General features: G+C 40.4%; 1 protein-coding gene across 3 annotated transcripts in view; it reads right to left on the bottom strand.

Annotated features, from left to right (window-relative positions):
• Positions 1-627: 627 nt before the first annotated feature.
• Positions 628-25,129, bottom strand: part of mtus1a (microtubule associated tumor suppressor 1a) — a 37,322-nt gene continuing 12,820 nt past the window's right edge. For 2 of the 3 annotated variants that reach the window (XM_084718733.1, XM_084718732.1), the window contains exons 5-15: positions 24,402-24,494; positions 23,723-23,842; positions 17,473-17,690; positions 10,343-10,409; positions 5,843-6,057; positions 5,415-5,520; positions 5,106-5,179; positions 4,867-4,962; positions 3,336-3,452; positions 3,133-3,230; positions 628-1,834 (exon numbers count right to left, since the gene is read on the bottom strand). In XM_084718733.1, the coding sequence (XP_084574859.1) occupies positions 1,606-1,834; positions 3,133-3,230; positions 3,336-3,452; positions 4,867-4,962; positions 5,106-5,179; positions 5,415-5,520; positions 5,843-6,057; positions 10,343-10,409; positions 17,473-17,690; positions 23,723-23,842; positions 24,402-24,494 (1,433 nt within the window). In that variant the 3' untranslated portion in view covers positions 628-1,605. Of the gene's footprint in view, positions 1,835-3,132; positions 3,231-3,335; positions 3,453-4,866; positions 4,963-5,105; positions 5,180-5,414; positions 5,521-5,842; positions 6,058-10,342; positions 10,410-17,472; positions 17,691-22,002; positions 22,126-23,722; positions 23,843-24,401; positions 24,495-25,129 lie in introns of all 3 variants that reach the window. The other variant, XM_084718734.1, reaches the window with a different exon arrangement.

Below are 25,129 nucleotides of genomic sequence, written 5' to 3'. Positions count from 1 at the left end.
TAACAGAGCCAGTGTAATAACTCTGGATAAGTACTTCATATATACAACTGCACCTCAAAAAATCCAAACTATTCCTTTAAGGCCTTTCTATGACAGGAACAACGCCCGGCTGCTGTGAACCCTGGCACGCTGCTGTACTGGACAGCTAATCAAACACCTCTGACTAATCGTAGTTTGCCTTTACGCTACATTTGAAGTAAATAATGATGCTGGAAAAGAGAGCAGCAGGAGCCGTCAGAGCCTTCTTCTGGCTCTGTAGCGTGTTGTGAAGAGGAGAATCTGGTTTAAAGCTCAGCTGTGTGCCAGGCTGACGTCCTAATGCACTCCGTATGTGGAATGTGATCTGCAGGCCCAGAACTTATTTTGGTCCAGTGCAACACTTGCTGCAGTTTCCACTTTGCTGAATAGTTGCTGGTTGTTATGATTTTGGAATATACTTTAGCTTAGGGTATGGGTGTTTGTGGTTTAGAGAACATTTCAAAGATATTTGACTCAAACAAAATGGCGACGAGGCTGGACCGATACCTGCTGAGTTCGAGTTTTACAGTCCAAGGAAAAATAAACCTCTTAAAGGTAACCATGAGTAGAGTTTCATCTGTTGCAGTTCAGTAAAAATGTGTAGATATGTCAGATTTAATACAAGACTTTATTAATTGCATATTTCAAACAGGGTCAACACACCAATAATACCATTTCCACAGAAAATACTGTGAGACATTTCCAGCAGGCTGTGTCTCTGACATGTACAAGTACTGTAAAGCTTCTTCTGGTTGACTCTTTGCAAAGACCCCGACTTTAAAGCTGCATTGGGAGGGTTCAGTAAGGGGTGATCAACAAGACTCAAACACATGCACAAAGACTTGGATTGGTCCCATGGTCAAACAAACAAACAAACAGATGTGAAAAACAAAACATGTTTGAGGCCACAGATGATACTTAAACTGCCAAACTGGACGTAGAAAAAAAAATTCAAACTTTAAAAAAACAACGTAACCTCAAAGAAATTCTTTATGTAGATGGAGATTTTTACAGCCCTGGTGTACTGACAAGCAGACGGATGTTATTAACTCGATAATTTGACTGTCGCTATTGAGCAGTTAGCCGTGAAAAATGGGACTGAAGCAATTCCATATTACATATTTCAAATAAAACTGCACTCTGAGGAGACACAGTGTCATCTGTACTCACAGCTTTGCATGGCTGTGGTCTGCTGGGCTATTATCTGCATATGTGATTACATATGCATGCATGTAGTGTATGTGTGTGCGTGCATTGAGCCTCAGGAAAGACAAGTACTTTCTGCCAACAAGTACAAGTAACAAAAATAGTGTTTCATACATAGAAGTCCTGAGATTTCCTTTTTTCCCCATCTATACCATCAGACGTGAAAGGCAAAGAACAAGGTGACCTTGCTTATTAAGTGCTTCTGTGCAACTTTTTTTTTTTTTTTTTGTTTTGTTTTTTTACACTCTATAGCATCTCTGTACAGAAAGTGTCAGAGTTCATCCAGTCCTGAAGGAGCCAAGAGGAAACAAACGTGGCTCTTAATTCCAGGGGGGATAACTCCAAAGCGAGGGTCTGCTTCCTGGAAGCAGGGGCCCATCGTTATCTGGGTGACACGGGTGCGCTGGAGAACAGGCCAGAGCTGCGAGGTGATTGGAGGCTGAAGGAGTGGGAGGGGGAGGTGGAGGAAGGGGACACCTTGCGGGGGCTGCTCAGGTCTCCGTTATGGAGCTTCCACAGCAGCTCCTCGTTCTCCATCGACAAACGCTTGTTCACCTTGGACTCCTTCTGAAGGGACTCCTGCAGCACTGCCTGCTCTGTCGACAGCTGTCTGTAATACATCAACACAACAGGCAGGTTAGAAACACTCTGAAAAACAAACGTTTACGGAAATGTTAATGTTCAACCAGTCAGCTGAAGCTCCCACCAACAGTATGTATCATAAACAACTAACACTAATTATTACCTGTCATAATGTACAATTATTAATATGATTATGTGTCTTGTCTTTCATTTTTTTTTTAAATATTAGTGATGTGATCCAGAGATCAGGTGATCCAGATCATACAAATCTACATTCTGATAAATAGCAGATGGCTTGTGGGAGGGAAACGGGGACAAGAGACGCTTTGTGCGCATTTACACACAAGGCACAGTAGCGTAACTTCATTGATAATTTAAATCTCCTGACACAGATGGGATTGTTCAGAATCTGATGTTAATGCTTTGTGTTCATCTACACATTCAAAAGACACACAAAGTCCAGTTCATATGCAGTGAAATTGTTTGGCATGAAACAGCCGCACTCTGGATAAAGGGTGAGCGCCATAAGAACAAGGGCTGCAGCTAGATTTTAGTAATCAAATATTGAACTGTTTTTTTTGGTTTTTTTTTTAAGACACTCTCTAGATTTAAGGAATTATATTTTTAAAAAGTAACAGTGGCAGTAAAACAGTATATAAACACTATGATGTCAAACAATCACTCCATTACACCACTGCTGCACCGCATGCAGTTATATTAATAAACCAAAGCTTTGATGCAAAGAATTTTAATCAATTATCTTTATTAATGGGGTTACTAACATTTCTCAAAGAATCATTTCACCCCTAATCAGAGCTGTCTTTAGGTTTTGCTGCTTAAATATTAGCAATATTTGCTTAAATTACATTACTGTGCAAATAGAAAGGTTTAAAATGACTGAGAGCAGCCTCTCTGATCAAACTGAATCATTAAGGAAAACAAGCTTAAATCAATACAACAGAAGTCTCCTGGAAAGTTTGTGTTGCTCAACATAATTTAAAAGGAATATGTACAGCGTAGAGCAACCACTCTCTGAATCAGAGAAAATATTATGTTTGGGTGGGTGGTGGGATGATGATTTACGTGTACATGTGGATTCAGATTAACTCAGAGTTGATCTGTGCAGCACTAGAACATGTCACCCACTGGAACCGTGTGGCCCACTGATTAATAGGTTTTGGGAAATGAAGGAGGTCTATGGCACAGAGGAGCGTGCTATTAACTGAACGCAGTCATTCAGACGTTCAGTGAGTCATGAGGAGGCTCAACTGAAACAGGTGGTTTGATGCTTCAAAGTCTGGTTTCCATCATGTAGTGAACTCTTACCTTGACAGTGCAGCGTGTCGGTCCATGCGGGCTTTCAGGTCCTCATTCTCCTGCTGGGCCTTCTTCAGACTCTCATCCAACTTCACATTCTTCTCTTTCTGCAAAGATAAATAAAAGAAAAGTGATTAATTTTTTTTTTTGATGTTGGCAACATTACTTGTCTTGATGTCCAGCAGTCGTTTTTCGTCTGCCTCAGGTCTCACCAGTTTGTCGATCTCCATCAGCTTCTTTTCCTGCTGGTGCAGCTGTTTGTTTTTGATATCCAGCACCACTTTGAGGCTCTCGAGTTCCTGCTCCAGATACAGCGTGTGGGAGTCCTTCTGCGGGGACAAAAAAATAGTGCTATGATATTCAGGGACTGTAAAACACTTCAAAAAAAGGAGGACAGCCAGCTTTGTACATGTCATGTGGCCATAAATCCTGAACCACACAACAGAGGGCGCCGTGCATCACTTCCACAATATTCATCACTCTGGGCTCACAGGGACAATCAAACAGAATGATGTAAAAATGACAAACATGTGAAAAATGTGTTTTTTTTTAACCACAAGTGGTCAATATGTTTCATTGAGCTGTTGCTAATGCTGTCCCGTTACTTATCTATTAATAGCAGATGTGGAGTGGCAGGGTAATGTGAGGTAGTTACCTTAATGACTGGACTGTGCCAGAGCAGAATGCTGACTACATGTGGTAGCCACTTAACACTGATGAGGAGTGGCAGCTCCCTGTACAACAGCACTCTGGGAAAATTAAAATCTACGCTCTGTGCAGCAGACAGGGAGGGTGGTGTTGTACACCTTTTCCCAAGTCAAATTTCCAAACATTTCCAGCTCTTCACAGCTGTGGTACGTATTTATAAAATATACAGAACCAGTGAAAAGTTTGGACACACTTCTCATGAAATGTTTTTTCTTTATTTTTTATAGGAAATGTACTAAGGTATCAAAGTAAAAGGTGGGTACTTTAAAAAATCTAAAATACCGATGAGCAAAAAACTTTTGCAAACTTTTAGGTCGACAGGTGTGTAGGAGAAGACTGTGGATCAACAATAAACAGTCTCACACACCGTCTTCTGCATCTGCAATCAAAGATTTAATAACAGTGATGTTATTATTACTTTAATTAAAAAAAAATCATTTTCATTTTCTTCATATTCCATTTTAAAGCCGACCCTCATTGAAGCAGCAACCTCCCAGCATGCTGTTATCTGCCATCACTCAATGTTTCCATCAGAGGGCACACTTCACAAAACACTGACAAGTCCACACTAAGCTTAGCCACAAGCACAGTTTTTTTTTCCATCTACAAACAAAACTATTCAGTCAGAGATTTATTATGAAAGTCATGCATTTAGAATTTCAACAAGTGTCAAAAACACTTTTCAGAGTTTGCTGGAATTTCTTGAAAACACTTGAATTTTAATGTAGTGTTTTCAAGGAATTCCAGCAAACTCTGGTTGTTTCTACCACAGACATGTAGCAGAGTTTAACTCAATGCCTGTTCACACCGAGTTATGCGGTAAAGAATGGTTAATGGTTCAATGACCTCACAGACAGCTCTTACAAATAAGTTCTTTCAAGAAAATGTGTATTGATTTTTATTTCTGCTGGTAATTTAACTTTCTGGTAATCATTGGCTTTGTGGTTTCCCCAGCGTTTGCACTTGCAGGCAAGCAGCACTGAAGTCATGAGATGTTTTGGAGCTCTGCTATAATAAGCAAACAGATAAGAGTACCTGACTCTTTTCAGCCAGCTCCTTCCTCCTGTTCTCCTCTGCAGTCAGCTTCTCAATTAGGGCATTGTTCTCCACAGTCAGAGCTTCAATCTGTCCCTGCAGAGGGACGCAGCACAACAAAGTGACTGAGTAAAGTTTTTACAGACTGGTTCGTTGATCCATAAGTTTCGCCCATGTCATGGCATGCTTTTGTTTGTGTTGTTTTCTTTGATAAAAAAGACAAATAAAGTCAAACTTACAGACAGAGCAACTTCTGAATCTTTCAAAGTTTTGTCCAAAGACTGCAGCTCCTCATTGTGGACTTTTCTGAGCTCTGAAGAGTTTACAGATAGTATGGCATCAGAAATATTTCAGAAAGCTCAAAGGACCATGATGCAGTAAAAAAAAAAAAACAACAACTCATGTGTGCATGTTAACTGAAGTAGAATATACAAGTTAACATGCACCAAATACTTTGTCAACTTGAGTCAGTTCCAAATAAATTCATAAGATGTAGTTATAGATAATGGCTGTAGTTTAGATAATTTAGTCCTGTGCTGTTCACTCACCTTCCAGTGACGTTTCATACTGCTGTTTAACCTGCTGCAACTGTTCTGTGTGGCTGTTCTCTAGTTCCACCTTCATGGCTTCATGATTGGCTTTAAGTTCTCCCATCTTTAAAAAGAACACAGGATGGACTTCATTTTGAGCCACGGCATTACAGATCTTAAAGAAAATTCACCACGTTTCATGTCATGGCAAATGTAGATGGAGTTTTTCTGCTCGTGGAGCTTTGCTGGCAGTGCCTACATGTATCAGGATGCACTGGCCTGCTCCTCACCACAGTGCTTGCTCTTGGTGGGAACAGTTGGGTTTATACAGAGTATGGTAGCTCTGTTTGAAAAGACGGCACTACATCAATAAAATTAAACTGTGCAATACTCGGGGGGCAAAAGAAATCCTCCTATGTGTACAATTAGGTGACATGGGGACAAACCTGCTGTTCCATCAGAGTCTTGCACTTGTCCGCCTCCTCCTGGTAGGTGAGGTGGACTTTGTCCCATTCGGCCTGGTAGAAGGCCTGCAGTCTCTGCTCCAGCTCAGCAAGGTCCTTCTGGTGCTGCTCCTGCAGTGTCTTCAGTGCATCCTCCAGGGCAACACGCAGCTCTTCCTTCTCCTTCTCCAGACGCTCAGATGAATGGACGGAGCAAACTGGAAATAAAAACAGAGAGATACTGATTTATCTGAGTAAAACAGTGACAGGACATTTGAACGATGTTCAGAGACTGCATGCAGCTGTGGAGGCTGTGATATTCATTAAAGTAGGGCAGAGGATAAAGTGTATTAGTAACTGCTTGTGTAATAAAGATGATATGTCCACTGAGGAACGTCTGTTCCCCTTGTTGTAAATGTGTGACACTAAAATGTGATCCAAAAAGGAATGGAAAAACTGACTTTCAAGGGGAGGTTCCTCTTGCACTTGATTGCATATGCCAACTACTCTGAAGTCATTTAGAAGCAGATGAAGACATGGTAACAAGTGTCAGTTATTTCTTAATATCTTAAAATCTATAACAAAGGCAACAGATTTCTTAAATCGGGCTCGTCTCTTCTTCCACTCACAGTTGGTAATTTGACATTTTTAAGTTTGTGCAACTGGTGGCTTTTGTTTCTGTTCTGTAAACCAGCCTCAATATTTCCAAATTGTTTCCATCATCCAGTGTTTATATCTGCTCTGGAGTGGGTGACAGAGACCAACTCTAGTTCAAGTGCTTGTGCACAAACACTGTAGATACCCAGCAGCTGATGTCGGCTTCACCTCACTAGTAAAGTCCCTCTGATGGACAATAAGAAAACAGCTGTGCAGAAGAACATCTGCTGTCATGAGACAGTTCTCCCCAAAATCAAAAATACATATTTTCCTACAGCCTGTAGTGCTATACATTCATCTAATGTTTTTTGGTGTGAGTTGCAGAGTTTTGGAGATGTTGGCCGTTGGGATGTTTGCATTCTCTCCAATATAATGGGACTAACATGGCACTCGGCCTGTGCAATTCAAAGTACCAAAACATATATTTAAAAAAATACAAAACCAGTGTCTCTTTCCAAAAATCATGACCCAGTTTCTCAAAACAATTCAAAGACCTTGTTGTGAGCAGTTTCATGTAGGAACTACTTTCTTTCTATTAGGAAAAAAGTAGTCCTGGTGGATTCTCAAGTTGTTCTAGTATCTACTGAAGAAAGAAAAAAAAACGGGTCATAATTTCTGGAGGGGGACACTGCTACTGAGTGCCATTTAGTCCTATTATATTTGAGATTATTTTTATCTATTATATTGTATCTATTTTTATTTTATAGCACTACAGATAAAAATATGTATTTTTGATTTTGGGGGTGAACTTTCCCTTTAAGCAGATGATTTTCTTTCACAGGTGCAGTCTGAAATACATGGTATGATAATAAACCACAACTATTTAGAACTTGTGTAGAAACTATGTATAACTTCAATAGTGGGTGTAAAATAATACTGAAGCCAGATGTTGCTCTGCTGTGCTAAATGTGTGGTAGGTACATTTTCCTATTCTCTGCTCTCAAAAACCGTCAAGGTACAAAAAAAGTATATTTGCTCATCTCTAATAAAAGTCACCCTACAATTATATATCCCACTTTAAAAACACAGATATAGTGACCACAATATAATGTTATCAGGGATACCAAAAAGGACTCATGAAAGGCTCGTTTTTAGCATCCTTTACACATAGAGATTCCTCCAGTTACCCACTAAGACCACACGCTGCATTTGATAAGTCTTTACTGGCTCACACACTTATTTGTATTATTGGTTATGATTTAGGTTGCGTTGGACAACTTTGGCATGACAGTGCTTGATTTTTTTTTTAAGTACTGTAGGTACTAGGGATGCAATTCTACCAGACCTGATGGGGACAGCATATACACCTATATGTGTTTTGTTCTGCTGTTAAATTCCTAAAGAAGAAGAAGACTGCCAAGAAAAACAACAGCACAGTAAGATAGCGACAAGTGCAGCTGCAGTGACACCTCTGCCTCGACTCAATGAAAAGAAAAAAAGGTAAACAGGTTAATGTATGGAAGTACCTTGTGTATGAGGCTTATTCAGGGATTAATAATATATCTGATGTACTAACTTACTGAAGTAGTTCACAGACAGACATCCAGAGGGTGAGTTTTCAATTTATACCTCCTTGTATTCCTTATCTTGAAATGTATGTTATTTTTGTTTGAGGCAGCTGGCATTCCTGCATAGCCAAAGTCTGCAATGCCTAAACACTGAAGGCTAATGTGTTTAGGCTAATGTAATGTAACCATAGCTCTGAAGGTAGTAGTAGATTGCTGTGCTGACACATAACCGTTCAGTCTGTGTCATCCGTCACCAAAATAGAACATTAAGTGTTTTAAATAAATCAGTATGTCAGTTAATGTAAACTACCACGTTCAACTTATATTCAAAGCTCAACAACAGAAATCACTTTCCAGACATGGGTATCATGTTCCTCTGACAAAGGTTTGTCTCAGGCTTAGTAAATATCACCCTCAGTCTTTTATCCTAGAAGCTCTGAAGAGTTTTTATTTCAGGTGCCAAAGAAAAATAACACTGGCTGAATGTTATTGTAGAATTCTGTAATTTCACTGGTTTCACTAAACTTTTGGCATTGTGACATCCCTACCTGTTGCTGTCTAAATATAAATTAAGTCCCAGACTCTGTTTTTGTGCAGCTTAATAGCTACAGTATGAAGAACACTGCAGAGCATGAAGATTCACCTTACCAAGAGTGGAATAACGGCAGCAGATCCAGGAACAGAGGCCAAGCTAACATAGGGACTATCTATCAGGCTTTGGCATGTACAGCTCTACAAACAGAGCCTAGCAGCACTCCACAACCATGTGTAACAGAGATCTGGTCATATGAGGATTTCTAGCCTAAATCCACCTCACAAAAACACCTCATGGTTCATACAGGGGAGGAGGGTCCAGTTAACGTTAGCTGCAGTTAGGTGCATTTTGGCCCTTAGTCAGCGTCATGGCGGGGTTTGAAGGTGTCGCAGATAATGCAGATGCTGACGAAGGCAGGCAGATCCCTCTTAGATGCAATTTTGCGTGTGAGGAATGGTAACAAAGGGGGTGTGGTTGGATCACAATTTTGGCTGTGGTCCAAGACTATAATTTATTGCTGTATGAGGGGTGAGATCACTGTGGAAGCAAGCAGGGACACAGTCTGGGAAGGAAATGAACTAAAAGCGCGTGTATAAAACTGCCTCTGGACTTCCAAACATCTTTTACAACACATAACACAAAGAATGTGTTAAAGCGCAGATATAACAGCGCTCAGCATATAAGAGCAGTCATGTGGAAGTCCCGAGGCTGTGAGGGAAGGGAGGAGCCACAACACTACTGCTGCTTTTAGTAAGAGAGATGAAAGCTGGTGTGTGAGAGTGCATGTGCCTGTATGTTCAAGGCTACTCTGTGTGATAGCACTCAGGCTGGACATTAAACATGGGTGATTGTCCCTCAGGCGGTGTAGCATTCCCCCACTGGCAGCCCCGCCTGTGCGGGGTCAGAGGTCGGCTTACTGCTCCCTGAGGAATGGGCTGCTAGACAGCAACGCTTAACACACAATTGCTTGACAAATAGACATCTGATTTTTGGCAGAGGACAAAGCAATTAACAAGTAGAAGACAAACCACAGGGGGGATCCATGTGTTGGGCAAAAGCAAACAACAGTGAGACCCCCCCTGCATACTGAAGGGTAATATTTAATTCATGAAACAATTCTGACAAACCAGTTCCATCTAACGAGGAAAGTTGACCAATCACAGCATAAACCACTTCAAGGCACAGCACTGAACTATTTCATTATTATTAAATAATGATTGATTACGTTGTTAATCAAATCAACTGGCTTAATGACTGTCTGTCCGGGGGACTTCATGCAATGGGTGACTCAGTTCATTAATGTAGAATAATGCTTACCATATGCGATACGCATCAAAATTAAAGCCCCAGTGACTCATATCAATAACTGCATTAGATCACAGCAACAAAATAAGTGAACCAAGTAAACAACTAAATACTAATGATAAATGAACCCATAATAATCAATAGGGGAAAACTGTATTATCCTCATTCTCTTAAGCAACATGATCCAAAATGTTCTTGGCCCGACAATAAGGACTGCCCACTTGCCTGGGTAAAGTAAAATGCCATGTCAGGCTAGGAAATCTAGCAACTCCAGTGCTTACCTTTCCAAGTTAAGTGGAAAAAAATAATTTAAACTATCAAACTATTCTAATTGTCAATAAATCACTGAACCCTGAATGTTTCCTGACTGAACAATCGACAGACCAAAAACACATCAGGAAGGTGGACTGAAAGCAGACCCTGTACCAGGAGTGTGTACTTTGGTGATAACAACTTTAAACAGAGCTGCTGGTGTGTGACCAAGGTGACCTCACATACCCAGCTCTCCTCGAAGGTTGACCAGCTCCTGGGACAGATCCCTGCACTGCCTTGTGGCTTCATCACGCTGCAGAGAGAGAGAGGAAGAGAGAGAGAGAAAAAATGTAAACAGTCTTGCACATGCTCATGAAGATGTCAGCGTCATTTTTGGAATATTTGATTTACCACAGCAGCCAGCTTCAATCACAAGATCAAAAATGAGCGATGCTAGCATTTTGAATCTGAAAGGTTAGAAGGAAGGTTATGTGAGGGCAACTCCCTGACACATCACCATCTGTTTTTCTTTCCAGCATGTTATGTTTGACTGTCAAATGCAAATATATTAATCGCACAGCAGTTAATAAAGAAAAAACATTAGTAGGGATAGGAGGAGAGGGATTAAGGAAAACTCGACTGTTTTCAGTCTGAGCACATGTCTTCTGTCAGCCTAAGTGCTTTACTTCTCCCCTTCTGACTCTGTTTTGCAGAGGAGAGGGGGCTGCGCTGTAGCTGCAGTGCTCCTCCAGACTTCAAGCTGACGCATTGATGATCCAAAAACTATTTTTCTCTTATTTACCATCTTTCTCTTACTATGCTGACTCACAAACACCTGACACACTAAACAGCACATCACACAGCCTGAATAATTCAGGTATTAAGACAAAATAACCACGTAAGACAAGCAAATATCACTTCACTGAGGAGTTTACAAAAACAAATATAGTCAGCCCTGTCCTTAAATATACTTCAGATTTGCATCTGTCTCACTGCAGAAAAGAACAATGTAGAAACCAGTTACCCTCTCTGCAGTGCAGGGAGCACTAAGGCACGATCTGCTTCCAGAACAGCCCATGATCCAGCCTCAGCCCGAGGTTTGGGTGCCGGAGTCTCCCCCCTCCAGCTACGGAGACCCAGTACTCCAGGACAAACAGTGGTCCAGGTGGACGCACCACCTCCACGCACCTCCTCCCAGACTGCTCTGACTACATTGGAGGCAGGACTGAAAAAGCCGCTACACTGGCTGTGGTGAGTGACTGCAGAGTGCATTACCGTATTACACCTAATAAAAAACAAAAGGGGCAGGCCACAGTGTGCGTAAGAGCAGCCTCCTCACCAGGGGGGTGAGGTCACTTTAAGACAGCAGTGAAGGCAGCTAGAGTGGAGCAAACAGATAAATTGTACAGAGCTGCCTGACATCAGGCTGATGGAGCAGGTCTTGTGCTGTGCAGTGACCTTCCCAGGGGATACACAGAGAGGCATCATTACCACCATCCCCCACCACTCATCCAAAACTGCATTAAATCATCCCTTCACCCCTCTGCGCCATTACCTTACAGTCTGCTGTGCAGCTACGGGCTTCATGGGTACATGATGATATAATGCTGACACAGATCACATTTCCAGCCTCTGTGTGAGTCTTTACAGTCAATGTATAGAATTCAAGAAAATTATATGTCACTTGTTGACTAACCAGCTAATGTCCTTGCTAATTTATTCCTCAGACTGCAGTAGAAAAGCACATTCACCTAACCAGTAATTGTCACTGAACAGTAAATTGTATTATTGCTTAGATCATGTCCACTGTTCCCCATATACAGGAAAACTGATCAGTCAAAGCATTTGTTCTGACCCTGCTTTTACCCGTCTCACTGTTGTGACTCTGTTTTTGATAGCTTTATATTCAAGCTTTCCCTTATGAAAGCATATGATTTTTTGTAGGTGCCATTTCTCGATTAAAAATGTGTGGATGGGATGGGGAATCTCTCAGCAAATCATGATTATATTCTGATTCAGAGGGCTACCACATGATTATAAAATGATTATCGATGCATCAAAATTTGCATCAAATGCTTCCATACGCCAGCTTTTAAGTCAGGACGTGATGGTCAGATTGTATTCATCTACAGCTCATGCTCAGCCAACCTGACAAAAAATCATTAGGAGCCTTGCTTAAAACATAAACACGTCAGTTACGTTTCATCATCTAATTCGTTCAGTCTAAAGAAATGTACAGCCTGATCTAACAAAGCTGTTACAGACCATCATAATGTCGAGAGTTGGATTTCAAATTTCCAATGGACTTTTCTACATTGATTCATAATCTTTCAGGAGAGAATCGTTAAGCATCCAAGAATTCAAGATTCTTCTCCTCACCACTAACATGCACTAAAAACTTTTTTCTTTTTTCTTGCATAAACCTCTGTTACTACTCAAGCTTGTCAAAAACCTTTTATTCAGAAAACTGTTGCAAATACAGACCTTTTTGTTTGGCTGTGCATGTTTGTCATTTTAACATTATATCCAGTTTCTCAGTTGGTAAAGCTCATGTAGCTCTAAGGCACATCTAGCTGGTTTCAAGGAGTCCCCAGTGTATATCAGTATGATACCATGTCAGGTGTAGAATAACACTTGATGGCAGACAAAGATCAATCATTAATTGCTTCAGATAAAGTTACAATTTCCTGGACATTTTGTGCGTATCAGCAAACAAGCGAAATAAAGAGAAATTGTAGATCATTTTATCTGGTTATTTGGCAATGTGCTTGAATTCCTGCACTGAAATGAAACTCATGCTGCAACATTTTGCCTGTGAGAGAAGGCATGTCGAACCAGGTCCAGTGCTTACACACTCCATCCAAACACATGATAAGAAACAGCGCTCAGTTCTTGCTTAGCGTTTGGCTGCTGTTCATAACCATATCAAGTCAACAGCTGGGACATTCTCACACCACGATGGTAAGGACCTGCCTCCTATTCCTGGTCTGTTGAGTGGTCACAAGATTCCATTGTACACTACAAGACCCATTCATTAATACACCCGATACACACACACAGATCTCTTATTATGAAAATTGTGGGTTTTAAAATCTGCTGGTCAAAGGTCCTCAACCTTTTATGATTTAAGACCCTCTACTGATTGTTAAAACACTTCCTAGAACCACCTTCTTGGGGTGTGCCATACTCTATCGTTCACAATAATATGTAAAACGTGCAAGAACGCTTAACAGCAAAAGGGGGCAAGACAACAAATGAATTGCATCATCTCAAGCAGAAGCCCCTGGTTGAGTACGAGGACAGCCAAATATCACGTGAGGAAAGCTCAACAACTATTCTGAGTTATAAACCAAATATACTGATGTTATTTTAGGGCCATATCGACCACTCCTACCACCTTCCCAAATAAGTGAGAAAGGAAAACACATAACATGACCAAAAAAAGGAGAAAAAATAACCATACTGTGCTTTTGACTCATCATCACAATGTCATTATGAACTCAAATCTGATGTATTAATAGTCATATTTCCTGACCACACACACTTTGGAGTTTTTACTGCTGCAGGAAAATCTTGCACATTACTTTTTCATTTCAAAAACCGAGGGAATGTCAGCTACACACATTTGTCTCTACTTGATGCTGCGACTGGCATGGTTATATTCAAACATAACTGGCCACTGAAATTATGCATTTTAATTTGACATTTTTTATTCCCTCTGAGGCCCACTGGTTGAGAATGGCTGCTGTAGGTATTAGTATTGGTAAACATGGTGTACATGCAGTTGAGTCAGTGCGGTCGAGAGAGCTGCTTTTCTTTCAGAGAGGAACAAACATGTTGTGTTTTTAATATTTGTTGAAGTAATCAGTTTCACAACCCTGCCACCCAACCAGGGGGATATGAGTCAAGCATCAGTGACTGGAGATCACACACTATGGCTTAAATTCCAGCTGTCACATTATATGGGCCATCAACTGATACATGTGAACACATTTTTCCACAGCTTTGCTTTTTATCACTACATATGTCCATCAGTCAATATTCTCTGCACTGTTCTCAAAAATGTCGTTTCTACTGGCTTTCTAACGCCTGGAATGTGCACTCAAGTTTCAACAGGCAAGCATGCTCCCAAGATGGATCCACTACAGGAGGAGCAAATGTCAAAATAACTTAGACACTTGACTGCATAATCAAGATACCTAGATTTTTTTCACCTGTTTGATCATTGGGGCAGCGCATCCAGCAGCAGAAGTTATGAAACTGTACTCAGTGAAGTTCACTGAGGCTAAAATTGGACTGATACGAACTCTGTCACAACTTCAAGTATTCAGAGCAGCGCTGCCACATGGGATCTGTCTGGTGTCAAACTCTGGAGTGAGGCAGGACTAAAGGGAGTTGCTGTAATCTAGGCCGAAGGAAATAAATGCATGAGTGATTGCCTGTATTAGAACTGAGAAAAGGAGTGGTTTAATTTTCTGAATAGTTGCCTTGTCAACAAACATCCCCTTGTTTCTTGGCCACATGTTTCATGTTTCAAGTTTTTTTTTTCCACAGAACAATCTCCTCAAACAATTTCAGATAACACTATGTCAGACTCAAAGAATTTAATACTTTTGCACACTTGGATAAATGGAGAGGCACGCCCTCCTTCCATTCCCTGTGGCACTTGGTAATACATACAGAAGCACACTGCTTGCAAACAACAGCCTGTTGAAGAACTTTGGGTCCCCAGCCTCTCTCTTCACTTGGCAGGACCACGTGATGCTCACTGAGATTCACACCAGAACCCACGTGTCTGCACAGTTGCCTCCACCAACCAGAAGGAGTCACTACAGCAGCAACGTGTATCTGACTCCTCACCCACAAACACTGCTAACTTCTGTGGGATGGACCGCTCCACTAAGCTGAAAGCACCTGAGCTACAGTGATCATAGCAGTGGTGTTCTCCCTCTGGTCTAACCTCCAAGTCCACCATATCTGCAGTACATGGATGCTTAGCTGTACAAAGATTTGTGTTCGTCCGGGTTATTTTTACAACCTCATACATGTGTATTTAATGGATTTAGCCTCTGCTCCCTGTGCTAATGTGTCACAGGCATAGCAACAATGTCAGATAAGGTCCAGTGGATGGAATGATGGAAAGTTCCCAGCGTCCTCTACAGGAAAATCCTGACAGACCTGATGTCTGCCCCTACTAGTGCCACTGAATCAGTCCTCATCTGACAATGATATGAAACTTATTTCCAAACACAAAGTAAAAGGAAAAAAAGAGGACACCCAATACTATTACACATTCACAATAAGGGGGCTTGGCAGGGATATTTTTGGATGAAACTTATCAAGTGTTTCTACAAATATTGCCTGAACTATCTCAGTGTACTGGTTGAATGCTGCTGTTGTTTGACAATATTTCATGATGCAACAAGCATTGTTAGCCATGGGATAATGAGGGATGGAGGACAAGCTCAAATCTCATGTACGTCCTGAATGCCCTCTGGACATCACGCTTTCTATCGTAGTTTTTAAACTACTTTAACTGCAAGATTCAGTATTTCACAAACACATAAGGCAGTATTTTCTGCGAATTCAAAACAAGATAAAGCATAATCTTTTAAAGAAAAATGACTAAAATCTAATAATGAAAGGAAGAAGGAGACACATATCAACACTGACAGCACTGTACAGTACAGTAAGGACTCGGTTATGAAATATGAATGAGTCAAAAGGTTAAGCGGTGTAATCCTATGAAGTAAAGGGCAGGGTCATACCATTTAATGGGAGCCACTAAATATCATCTCATGTTTTAAAACAATTTATATTTGGATGGTACATTCCAGTTGTTTCACTCAATCAACACACACGGTGTGAAAATATTTGACAAGGACACATCTAAAGTTAACTGGAGGGACTGAAATGGCTTGAGACATTTTATGTAATCATATGGGGCAACAGAGTATCTGATTTTTCCCTCTAGGTTTACAGGAAAACACAGATATAAATCTTTACTAACGACATTAGGTCAACTTAATTTCATTTTTTAATTCACTCTTATTAGACTACAGGGCTTCTGATGTGGCTTCTGATGTAAATATATTTAACAGAGTCCAAGCACCACATCATAATTTTGCTTTGACAACAACTAAATGAGGGAGTATGATGGTTGGGGTCGGGTGGAGGGTAGCTGATAGGATAAGCCTGTTTGTACTGCACTGTGGGAAGAATAATCCCTTGGGGCATCCAGTTCCTGGAAGCCAATCACATGGTACCACTATTAAAACAGATCCAAGACAAACAGCAAGCTTATACATCTGTATTTTATACAGGTCCTCCGGGTTACACTTGCATACCTGAACAACCTATCACTTTATGAAATGTGAAAGACTGAAAAAGAGTGCTGCAATGAAAACAAAATCTTAAAGGAACAAAGTTTCTCTTTGATCCAGGACAGCTTTAGTTGTCCAGTGGATGACAGCAACAGCGGTGTTTTGTGTTGGACAGCTTCCAGTTATGTCTGTGCGTGCAGCCCCTCATACCCTTACAATCACTCTCCATGCTGTTGCTGTAAATAGAAGTGCCATTTGGTTTGCCTTGTATCAACACACAGGATTCCAGGTTGCAACACATGTAATTCTGATACAAGGTGATCAATCATGTAGATTCAGACTTCAGAATTCAGTCTATGGCTGTTTTTAATCTGTATGTTACAGCAAAGACTGAGCATTTTGTTGCATGTGGTTTAATGTAAAATGGAAAGGTCTACAGAACGCACTGAAAATGTGTGAAAAATTCAATTAATTTGTTAATTATTTTCTCGATTAATTGATTAGATGTTTGGTATTTAAAATGTCAGAAAATGGTGACAAATATCAATTACTGTCCCTCAAAGCCCAAGATGAAGTATGCATGTGTCTTGTTTTGACCACAAAATAAAGATGTTAAATTAACTGTTATAAAGGAGTAAAGACACCAGAAAATATTCACATTTAAGAAGCTGGAAACAGAATTTTAACTTGAGACATTTCATTGATTATCAAAATAGTTTGTGATTAATCTTAATAGTTGACAACAAATCCTTTAATCGCTGCCACTCTAAACTTTGAACTGGGTTCATTTAGTGGGATAACATGATAAACATGGAGTTTTACACCATTTCTAGCTAGATTATCAATTATCATAATCAGCAAATATATATTGTTATTAGAACATGCAACAGGTCTTTGTTGTTTAAACACCTCTCTATATTTCTCTCTGCACAAAGGTCAGTGGGTCTGCAATACACTTCATTATTTCCTCTCAGGAAAAACAATATGAAGATTCTGTGTTTTCCAAATCTAGGATTAAAAAATACTTCCCATCATAAATAAAAATTTTCATACCTCAGTCAAGACTTTCTGCAAGACGATGGCGACTGCCTCAAATCTGCGATTACTAGCTGCCAGGACTCCTCTGAGCTGTTGGATGTTCTGGTCCTTTCTCCCGCCATCGGCGACATTTGCTGGTACCACATCCGGAGGTCCGTTACTCTGGTTTGGTTGGGATGCTTGCTGCTGAGGGGGCTGCTGGCGCGAGGTGGCCTTGGGTTTGTTCTTGTCCACTGTGAAAGAACATGTGTTGAGTGTCGTGACAACGTTGATCATCATCATACCCCCCTCCATAGCTGCTGCAGCTGGTCTGACAGCAGCACCACCCACCCTACACACTGCTGTCAGGGTCCAGTGTCAAAGCCTCGGATATTTCTGAAGTCCAGAACTGTTCTGTCCAATCAGCCAGTCTGATGATTCCCAGTGCTGCTCCTCTGACAGCCCAGACGTAAGAATGGAGTCTCCCAATGCAATTAGTTTTCCATATCCTAATTCAATCTGGTGCTCTGCAGACACTGGTCACCAAGGACAACTGATTTTAGCGGGGCTGTGCTACTGTAGCTCTGATTTACATCAGCTTTATAAATACATCACCCCCATACAACAGCTATCATAAATCTTCCTCTGTGCAACACTGACACATCAGGATAGAGGAACAACACACTGACATACTGACTACCGTTGAGTGTTACAGTGAGGAAGAGAAAAAAAAAGACTTATGGATATTGTGTACCTGTGTAAAAAATGTTTCTCTGAAAGACATGTTTGTCAGTGAGGAGACAGCAGTGAGTGTTACATAACACAGCTGTGAGGCAAGCCTCAGACATATCAGGAATACCCACAAGTGGACTATACTGTGCCACCAGTGGCCCATCCTGTGGGCATATTCACTGCTGTTTGAGCAAATTAAAAGGCAAAAAACAAATATTGATACAGTTGCAAGTGAATTTCAAACAGTAAAACCAATAAATCTACTTTAAAACTGCCGTGGTCAAATTCACCCTAGTAGCTCCCTTAATTCTATGTAGGCACAAACCAGGCTGCCCATGAAGTGTTTATAATCATGTCCTTCATAAACCACAAAACCTGGAGCATATTCAACCTAAATTTAGATCCACTAAGCAGGGTATCATTTTATAACATCGTAACATCCCAGAATAACACCAGCATGTAACCAAAGGATACAGACGTCTCTCTGAGCAAAATGCTGCTGCTAAATGAATTGTCAACTACTAAATTAATCAACAACTATTTTCATAACTGATTCACTGTTTTCAATCATTTTTAAACAAAAATGTCCAAATTCTGTGCGAATATTTTCTGGATTCTTTAGTCCTGTATGACAATTAACTTCGGGTTGTGGACAAAACAAGACATTTGTAGACAACACCTTGGGTTGTGGGAAATAGTGATCATAATTTATTCACAGTTTTGACATTTTATGGACCAAAAAAACAAACTGATTAATTGAGAAAATTATCGACAGATTAAAGGTGGGGTGCGCTATTCTAATTCAATACACAGGACAAGGGGAGCAAAAAGGACTGCAAATCTTCTGAAGTAGCACTGAAGGAGGATTTGTTTGGTTGTCGCATTCAAATGTGAACAATCTCTCTCCAGAATTGCACACCCCACTTTTAATCGATAATGAAAATAATCATTAGTTGCAGCTTTTCAAAATAAGACTCTGCAGTTTCTACTGGCAGTGAAGCAAGGATATTCAATCTAACAAGAGGAAGCGTCTTCCCTGTCTGCTGTAGACAGCTGATCCTGGGGCTGCAGAGCGGAGAGCTCTCTGGACCCTGGCCTGATGGGGGCAACATAATACTGCAGAGAGAATAACACTCCAGGCTGGTCAGGCCAACAGAGGAATACTGTTGTGATGACCGAGAGGGGACAGATTTAAAGGCCAAACTATGGAGTCAAGGCAGCGACACAAAAACTGTCTATGTGAGAACGGGACAATTAAAAAGCCAGATCCATGTTATCAGAATAATTCTATGCTGCATTCATGCCACAGATTGACTTGAGTTTGCACAGCTCTGTATCCGGATGTACTGTTCACCTCAAAACTAGTTTCTCAGAGGCCTCTCTATGTTTCACAGCCAAAGTAAACAGCTCAGCATAAACGACAGGCACAGCCTTTAAGACAAACAAAATATTAATATTAGCCTGCACCTGAGTGGATGGTACAACTGACATGAAAACATGGCACACACCTTACTATAACATTTAAGTGAATTTCAGAATTCTGTCACCTCCAATGCTGAACAAATGTACATTTATGTTCTCAAGCTTGTACTGTGGAACAGTTGAAATAGGGGATGCAGATCGTTCAAGACCAGAAACCCAGATTTCCATTTCAATATCCCAAATACAACCTTTAATTTTTGCATCATGTGCAGTATATTAGTACAGCAATGACAAATGTCAAAACAGAAAATCTTTTTCCTCACACAGCTGCTCATAATTTTGATGATGCTGCAGTTCACTTAATCTGAAAGGGTTTCTTTAAATTAGGTTGCCCTCTGCTGGTTGTGCAAAGATCACAAAGAGACACTGTCTCAAGTTGTACCACAGCCAGCATATACCACAAACATGCCTGCATACAGAATAAAGCCAAGCTCCACAACAGACTCAGGCTGTCTATCTAAGAGAGAGAGCAGCAGACAGTTCATGTCATATTGTGGAAATATTACATTTGTCTGTGTGATGCAGTAACCAACATGTTAGTAAAAATTAAGTAATTGTTACAAAGTATTATGTGTCTCTTTTATTCCTTTGTAATATCATTTACTTCCTTTTCATAAATGTATTCCCTTAAACAAGAATCAAAATGTTGTTACTGCAGTTCACTTTTTGTTTGTCCTTCTGGGACAATAAAAAACAAACAAAAAAACAGCCAGTTCGCTGATGCCACTTTCAACATGTCCATATAAGGAGGAACTTGCAGACTGAAAATATTTGTATTTTCCCACAGATACTCCTGTATCTTGTGCTTTTTTTCCTCCCCAAGATCAGGAGTGGACATTATGCAACAGTATTCTGCTGAATTTAAAAAATTCATGCCCTCACCTTCTTAAATAATTCAAAATGGCCTAAGGAGATGGCCAGGTACCATTCAGACCTCTGAGAAAAATGGAGATGTGGGAAATGATTCAGAGATTCAAACAGCTAATAAAATTAAATGGCAGTTCAGTTTGTTTTTCCATTCACTCAGGCTATCAAAGAGAAGCCTGTTTCTCCTTCGCCTGGACGTGAATTTCTTCTGAGGACTGCCGAGGGTGATGTTCATATGTACTCAGTAAACAGAAAATATATATATATATATACACACCCACACACACACCCCCACGCCAACACACACATTAGTCTAGGAGTCAGCATCATCCCTGGCTTTATCATCTCATATTTTTAACTGTAAAGTGGCTTTTGTTTTCCATGAACACACAAATCTGCACTCTCGAAATGAATTAGAATTTTTGTAAGCACATAGACCGCATCTCTGTTTGACTGCTGTTCCATGGCAACAGAGGACCTGCAGCTATTTTCATCAAAGTATCAGAACACAGGCTTGATGACACATGTTGCCCTCTTTATTTCACACTTCCTCCCAGGCTCAAAGAATCATTTTGTACCAATTCAGCTACTACTACACTTAATACAAATACTGAGAGACTCCACAGCATAGTGCTCTGCTGCTTGAAGGAGATATCACACCATAGCACAAAGCATGATGGGTGATGAGACCCCTCACAATCAGGCACTTGTTATAGTACTTGGTTGACACAATACTAGACAGTAATTCTCAGTGTAAGATTCATTGGACACTTGCTAAAATAAATGAAGCAACTAAGTGTTTCAGACACCATGTCCACAAATTTTCCTGTGTTTACATAAGAAAGAGTCCCATTGACTTATTAAAACCTTTGTGATCGTAAAACTATAGAAAAATACCATATTTGGTCATAACCTTTCAAACACATGATAAGAATGCTTTAAATGTGGGAACCACAGGAAGCTAATGTGTCCCCACAGTCCCGTTCAACAATCACAACAAGGTTTTCATGGTTCTACTAAGAGACTAAGACCCAAAATAACCTTGGTACATTTCAGGGTGAAACAGGAGCACACGGTGCCTGCATGAGTAAGAGAGCAAGACTGAGTGTATTTTCACACACAGAGATATAAAAGGTGGCCTCCAAAATATTGCAACCCTTTCTGAAATATCAATATAGCTTTAAAAGGAGACAAATGTGATGTTTGTTTAAATTATTCTTTTCTTGAAATTAAAGATTCGTATCTTAAAATACTTCTGCCTGGGGTCATAGGTTTTGGTGACCAAGGTAGGTAAATGAAAGATGAACCTCCTGCTTTGACAGCTAGTAAATAGCCACACTAAAAATAGATTTCAGAAACAGCTACGTGCACAGGTCTAAGTGTGAGGCAATGTTGGTAAGATTGGCTTAAATATTATAGCACAGACACCCAAAAACCATATCAATGTCAGCAGAAACATTAAACACTGAAATCACCCTGACAGACCTGCTTGGAAGACCACAGTGTTCTTCCTGCATCCTGACAGCAGCTGAATGTTTCGGAGTAAACCCTTGGCTGTCAGACGCACGTGGATGTTGGACAGGGAGAGCTTCGGAGACCATAACATCTCTCAAAAACAAGGCGAGACAGCCACTGTTCTAACCAAATATTACTCTAAAAAACCAGAGTCCAAATGCAAAAGCTTGATGATGTCTATGAACCAAATGCCATAGTGAGCCTCAGTGTATCATGCCTCGGATGACAGCAGCACTGGCTTGTACAAAAATAAATAAAGCAATAAAAAACAGTAGTAAGAGTTACACCACTGAGAAAGCCTTGAAAAAAGTAAAGGCACCCAGTTCAGCATGGCAGGTCTCCCGACTCAAAATGTAATTCCCAGCTGTGAAGGCGGGAAGATACAAAGAAGGTTACAGGCTGGCCAGTGGTTTGTGGCACAGCCTGATAAATGTGATAGGGGCAGGGGGAAAAAAAGTAAAAATCCCTTAATCCTCTTGGTAAAGCTGGGCTTCAGCTATTCACCAAACACATGAATCTCTCACAGCAAAGCAAAGCAGCATCTCCAAGCTGGATGATGGCGGTGCTGTAGCAGAGCCAGGATGCAGAGGGGGTGGGGTGGGAGAGAGAGGAGTGGGAGGAGCAAACAACATAACTACAGCCAATCAGAATTTAATCTATCCCCCCCACTCTTCCTCTTATTTACTCTCTTTCAGCCTGTGTCACCAGCAGTGGGATGGCAGGAGATGACAGACTTCTCAGGGCATGGTTTTGATGAACTGAGCTGTAAACAGCTTGGCTGGCACAGCTCTTGGTGAAAATGTGTCCTCAGCTATGACAGTGAGACATATTTAATCCATGAATCAAAACAATGTGCTGACTAACTGAGTGTTACATAATGAAACATGTTTTCCATCTAGTTTCTGCAAAACTGTAAGCTCGATGAGACTGTAAACGACAGGACACGTGAAGTGGCCAAAAATATACATCAAGCATTGTGTGCAAATGTCCCAATACAACAGACATCACATGTGACAGCAGAAGAGTGGCAACTGATAGACACCACAATTCAGAATTAGAACAAACTGCATCAGATATAGTAAAGTGCCAGTTTCTCATCGCACTGAGCAGCCCACCGATACTGCAAAACATCATATTGCAATTATTTTGACAAATACTGCAATAATGTTATGATTCAGTTAGTAGGAATGATCATTTTTGCATCACAACTTTACTTTTGACTGAAAAACACTCAAAATTACAATGATAGGACATTAGTCTGCATCTGAACCAAACATGCTTTCTTCCATCTGAAAAACAAGATTTGTAGGCCAGAGAATCTTAACAGCACCACAGTGCTTCATCACAATGCTGTTTTGTCACACACTTTTCCATTATCAAAAACTGCAGCTTCTGGAATTTGGAGATCACATTTGGTCATATTGCAATTTCGAAAATATTTAGATTAACTGTGTATATCAGTTTGATGACATGATTTAAGTAGAGTAACTACACACAGAGAATTAAAATGTTAAACAATGACAGAAGCACAATTATGAACCCCAGTATTTTCTGACACCAAGCCCACACTGTTGTCAAGTCCTGTTAACATTTAGTTAAAACACAGGTAATACACACAATAAATTAAATGGATATCATCATTAGAAGCACAAGCAGTGACAAGAACACAATAAAAGGAGAAAACTCTTACCAGGTCCACTTGAAGTTTGACGAACATGTCTTGCAGAAGCCGTTCTTTTCAGTGGGCTGACTGTAGAATTTGAAGCTCCTTTGATGGCGGAAGCAGCAGGTCTGCATGCTGTGGCCAAAGCTGTTACAGACAGGAGATCCAGGTGAGACACGAGGCAGGAGTTAATCTGACCCATAATGTAGCACCAACACTAGCAGCTGACCACAACCATTGACAGCTTTTATATTAGACCTGAGCCATGAGGTTTGATCAAACACACTGATCAAATGGAAAAACAAAGATATAGGTCATTTAATTCAATCAAGTGCAAAGAGCCCTTATCAAACATGGTTACCACACAATAGAAACTACATTCAGAAGAAACAGTAGCTCCTTGTTTGTAGTTGAGTGGTTGTAGTGTTTCTAGTTAAGTGTCAAGTTTAACAGGTCTGTTTCCTTATCACAGTGTGAGGATTTGATAAAAGATAAAAAAAAATCAATGTAGTCTCACTCACATTTACTCTGCAAATGGGAGTTAAGAAAGGAATATTTAAGTCTGATCAACATTTGAGCTTTGTGGCTTCAGGAATACAAGATAAATACAAAAAATCAAGTCTGAAATGTAAAAGTGAGTGTGTGTGTGTGTGTGTGTGTGTGTGTGTGTGTGTGTGTGTGTGTGTGTGTGTTTGTGCGTTCTTACATGGTCCATTGTTTTTTGCCGGGGTTGTGATGAGTCTGGCTTTCAGCACAACAGTCTTGAGTGGGGTTGGTTTATGTGCAGGTCCTCCAGAAACTGTTGAACGAGTGAAAAACGAGCTGGTTAAAAGGTTAAATACTGCAAATCATGCTGTGAAATTTTGAAGCTTTTGTAGGAGCACTTGCAATTCACTTAACATTTCAATACCCCTGCTTTCAATACAGTACAGCTGTCGACATTAGTGATTTGTCAGAAAATGTCAACCTACTTAGAGAATGTGAACAGGCCATGTCTGGTAAAACTAACAGACCTCAAGTGCAACAAGGTGAATAAAATTCTTATTTGTTATTTTAATAATGTGATTAAAAGCTATTCTAGTAAAAAAAAAGAAACAGATTAACAAAAGGTTAATCTGGCCCATTACGACAATATTAATCATAGAAAGATGTAGCAAATATAGAACCAAATTTGATTGAATGAATATTTAGGATTGTAAAACAAATGTTTGTTCTTGAGCTCAACCAATTTAAATATCCAGCAGCGCTTTAAATCAAACACCGCGGACCCTCCAGTCTCACTTACTCTTCCAAAGCTTTCTATGTTTTCCATTAAATGCAGCCAACAAAGGGATGATACAAAAGCGATAGGATCCAATGAGCAGGCATGTCAAGAGTGTGAGGTCGCAGTTGGATGCTGCACTGCTCTGTGCCATTGAAGAGGAGTTGTTAAAA

The sequence above is a fragment of the Lutjanus erythropterus genome, chromosome 5 (assembly GCF_056507025.1).
Source record: "Lutjanus erythropterus isolate fLutEry1 chromosome 5, fLutEry1.hap2, whole genome shotgun sequence".
Taxonomy (NCBI): domain Eukaryota; kingdom Metazoa; phylum Chordata; class Actinopteri; order Lutjaniformes; family Lutjanidae; genus Lutjanus; species Lutjanus erythropterus.
The sequence above is the reverse complement of the archived record's forward strand: the minus strand, read 5'-3'. Positions and strand labels throughout refer to the sequence as shown.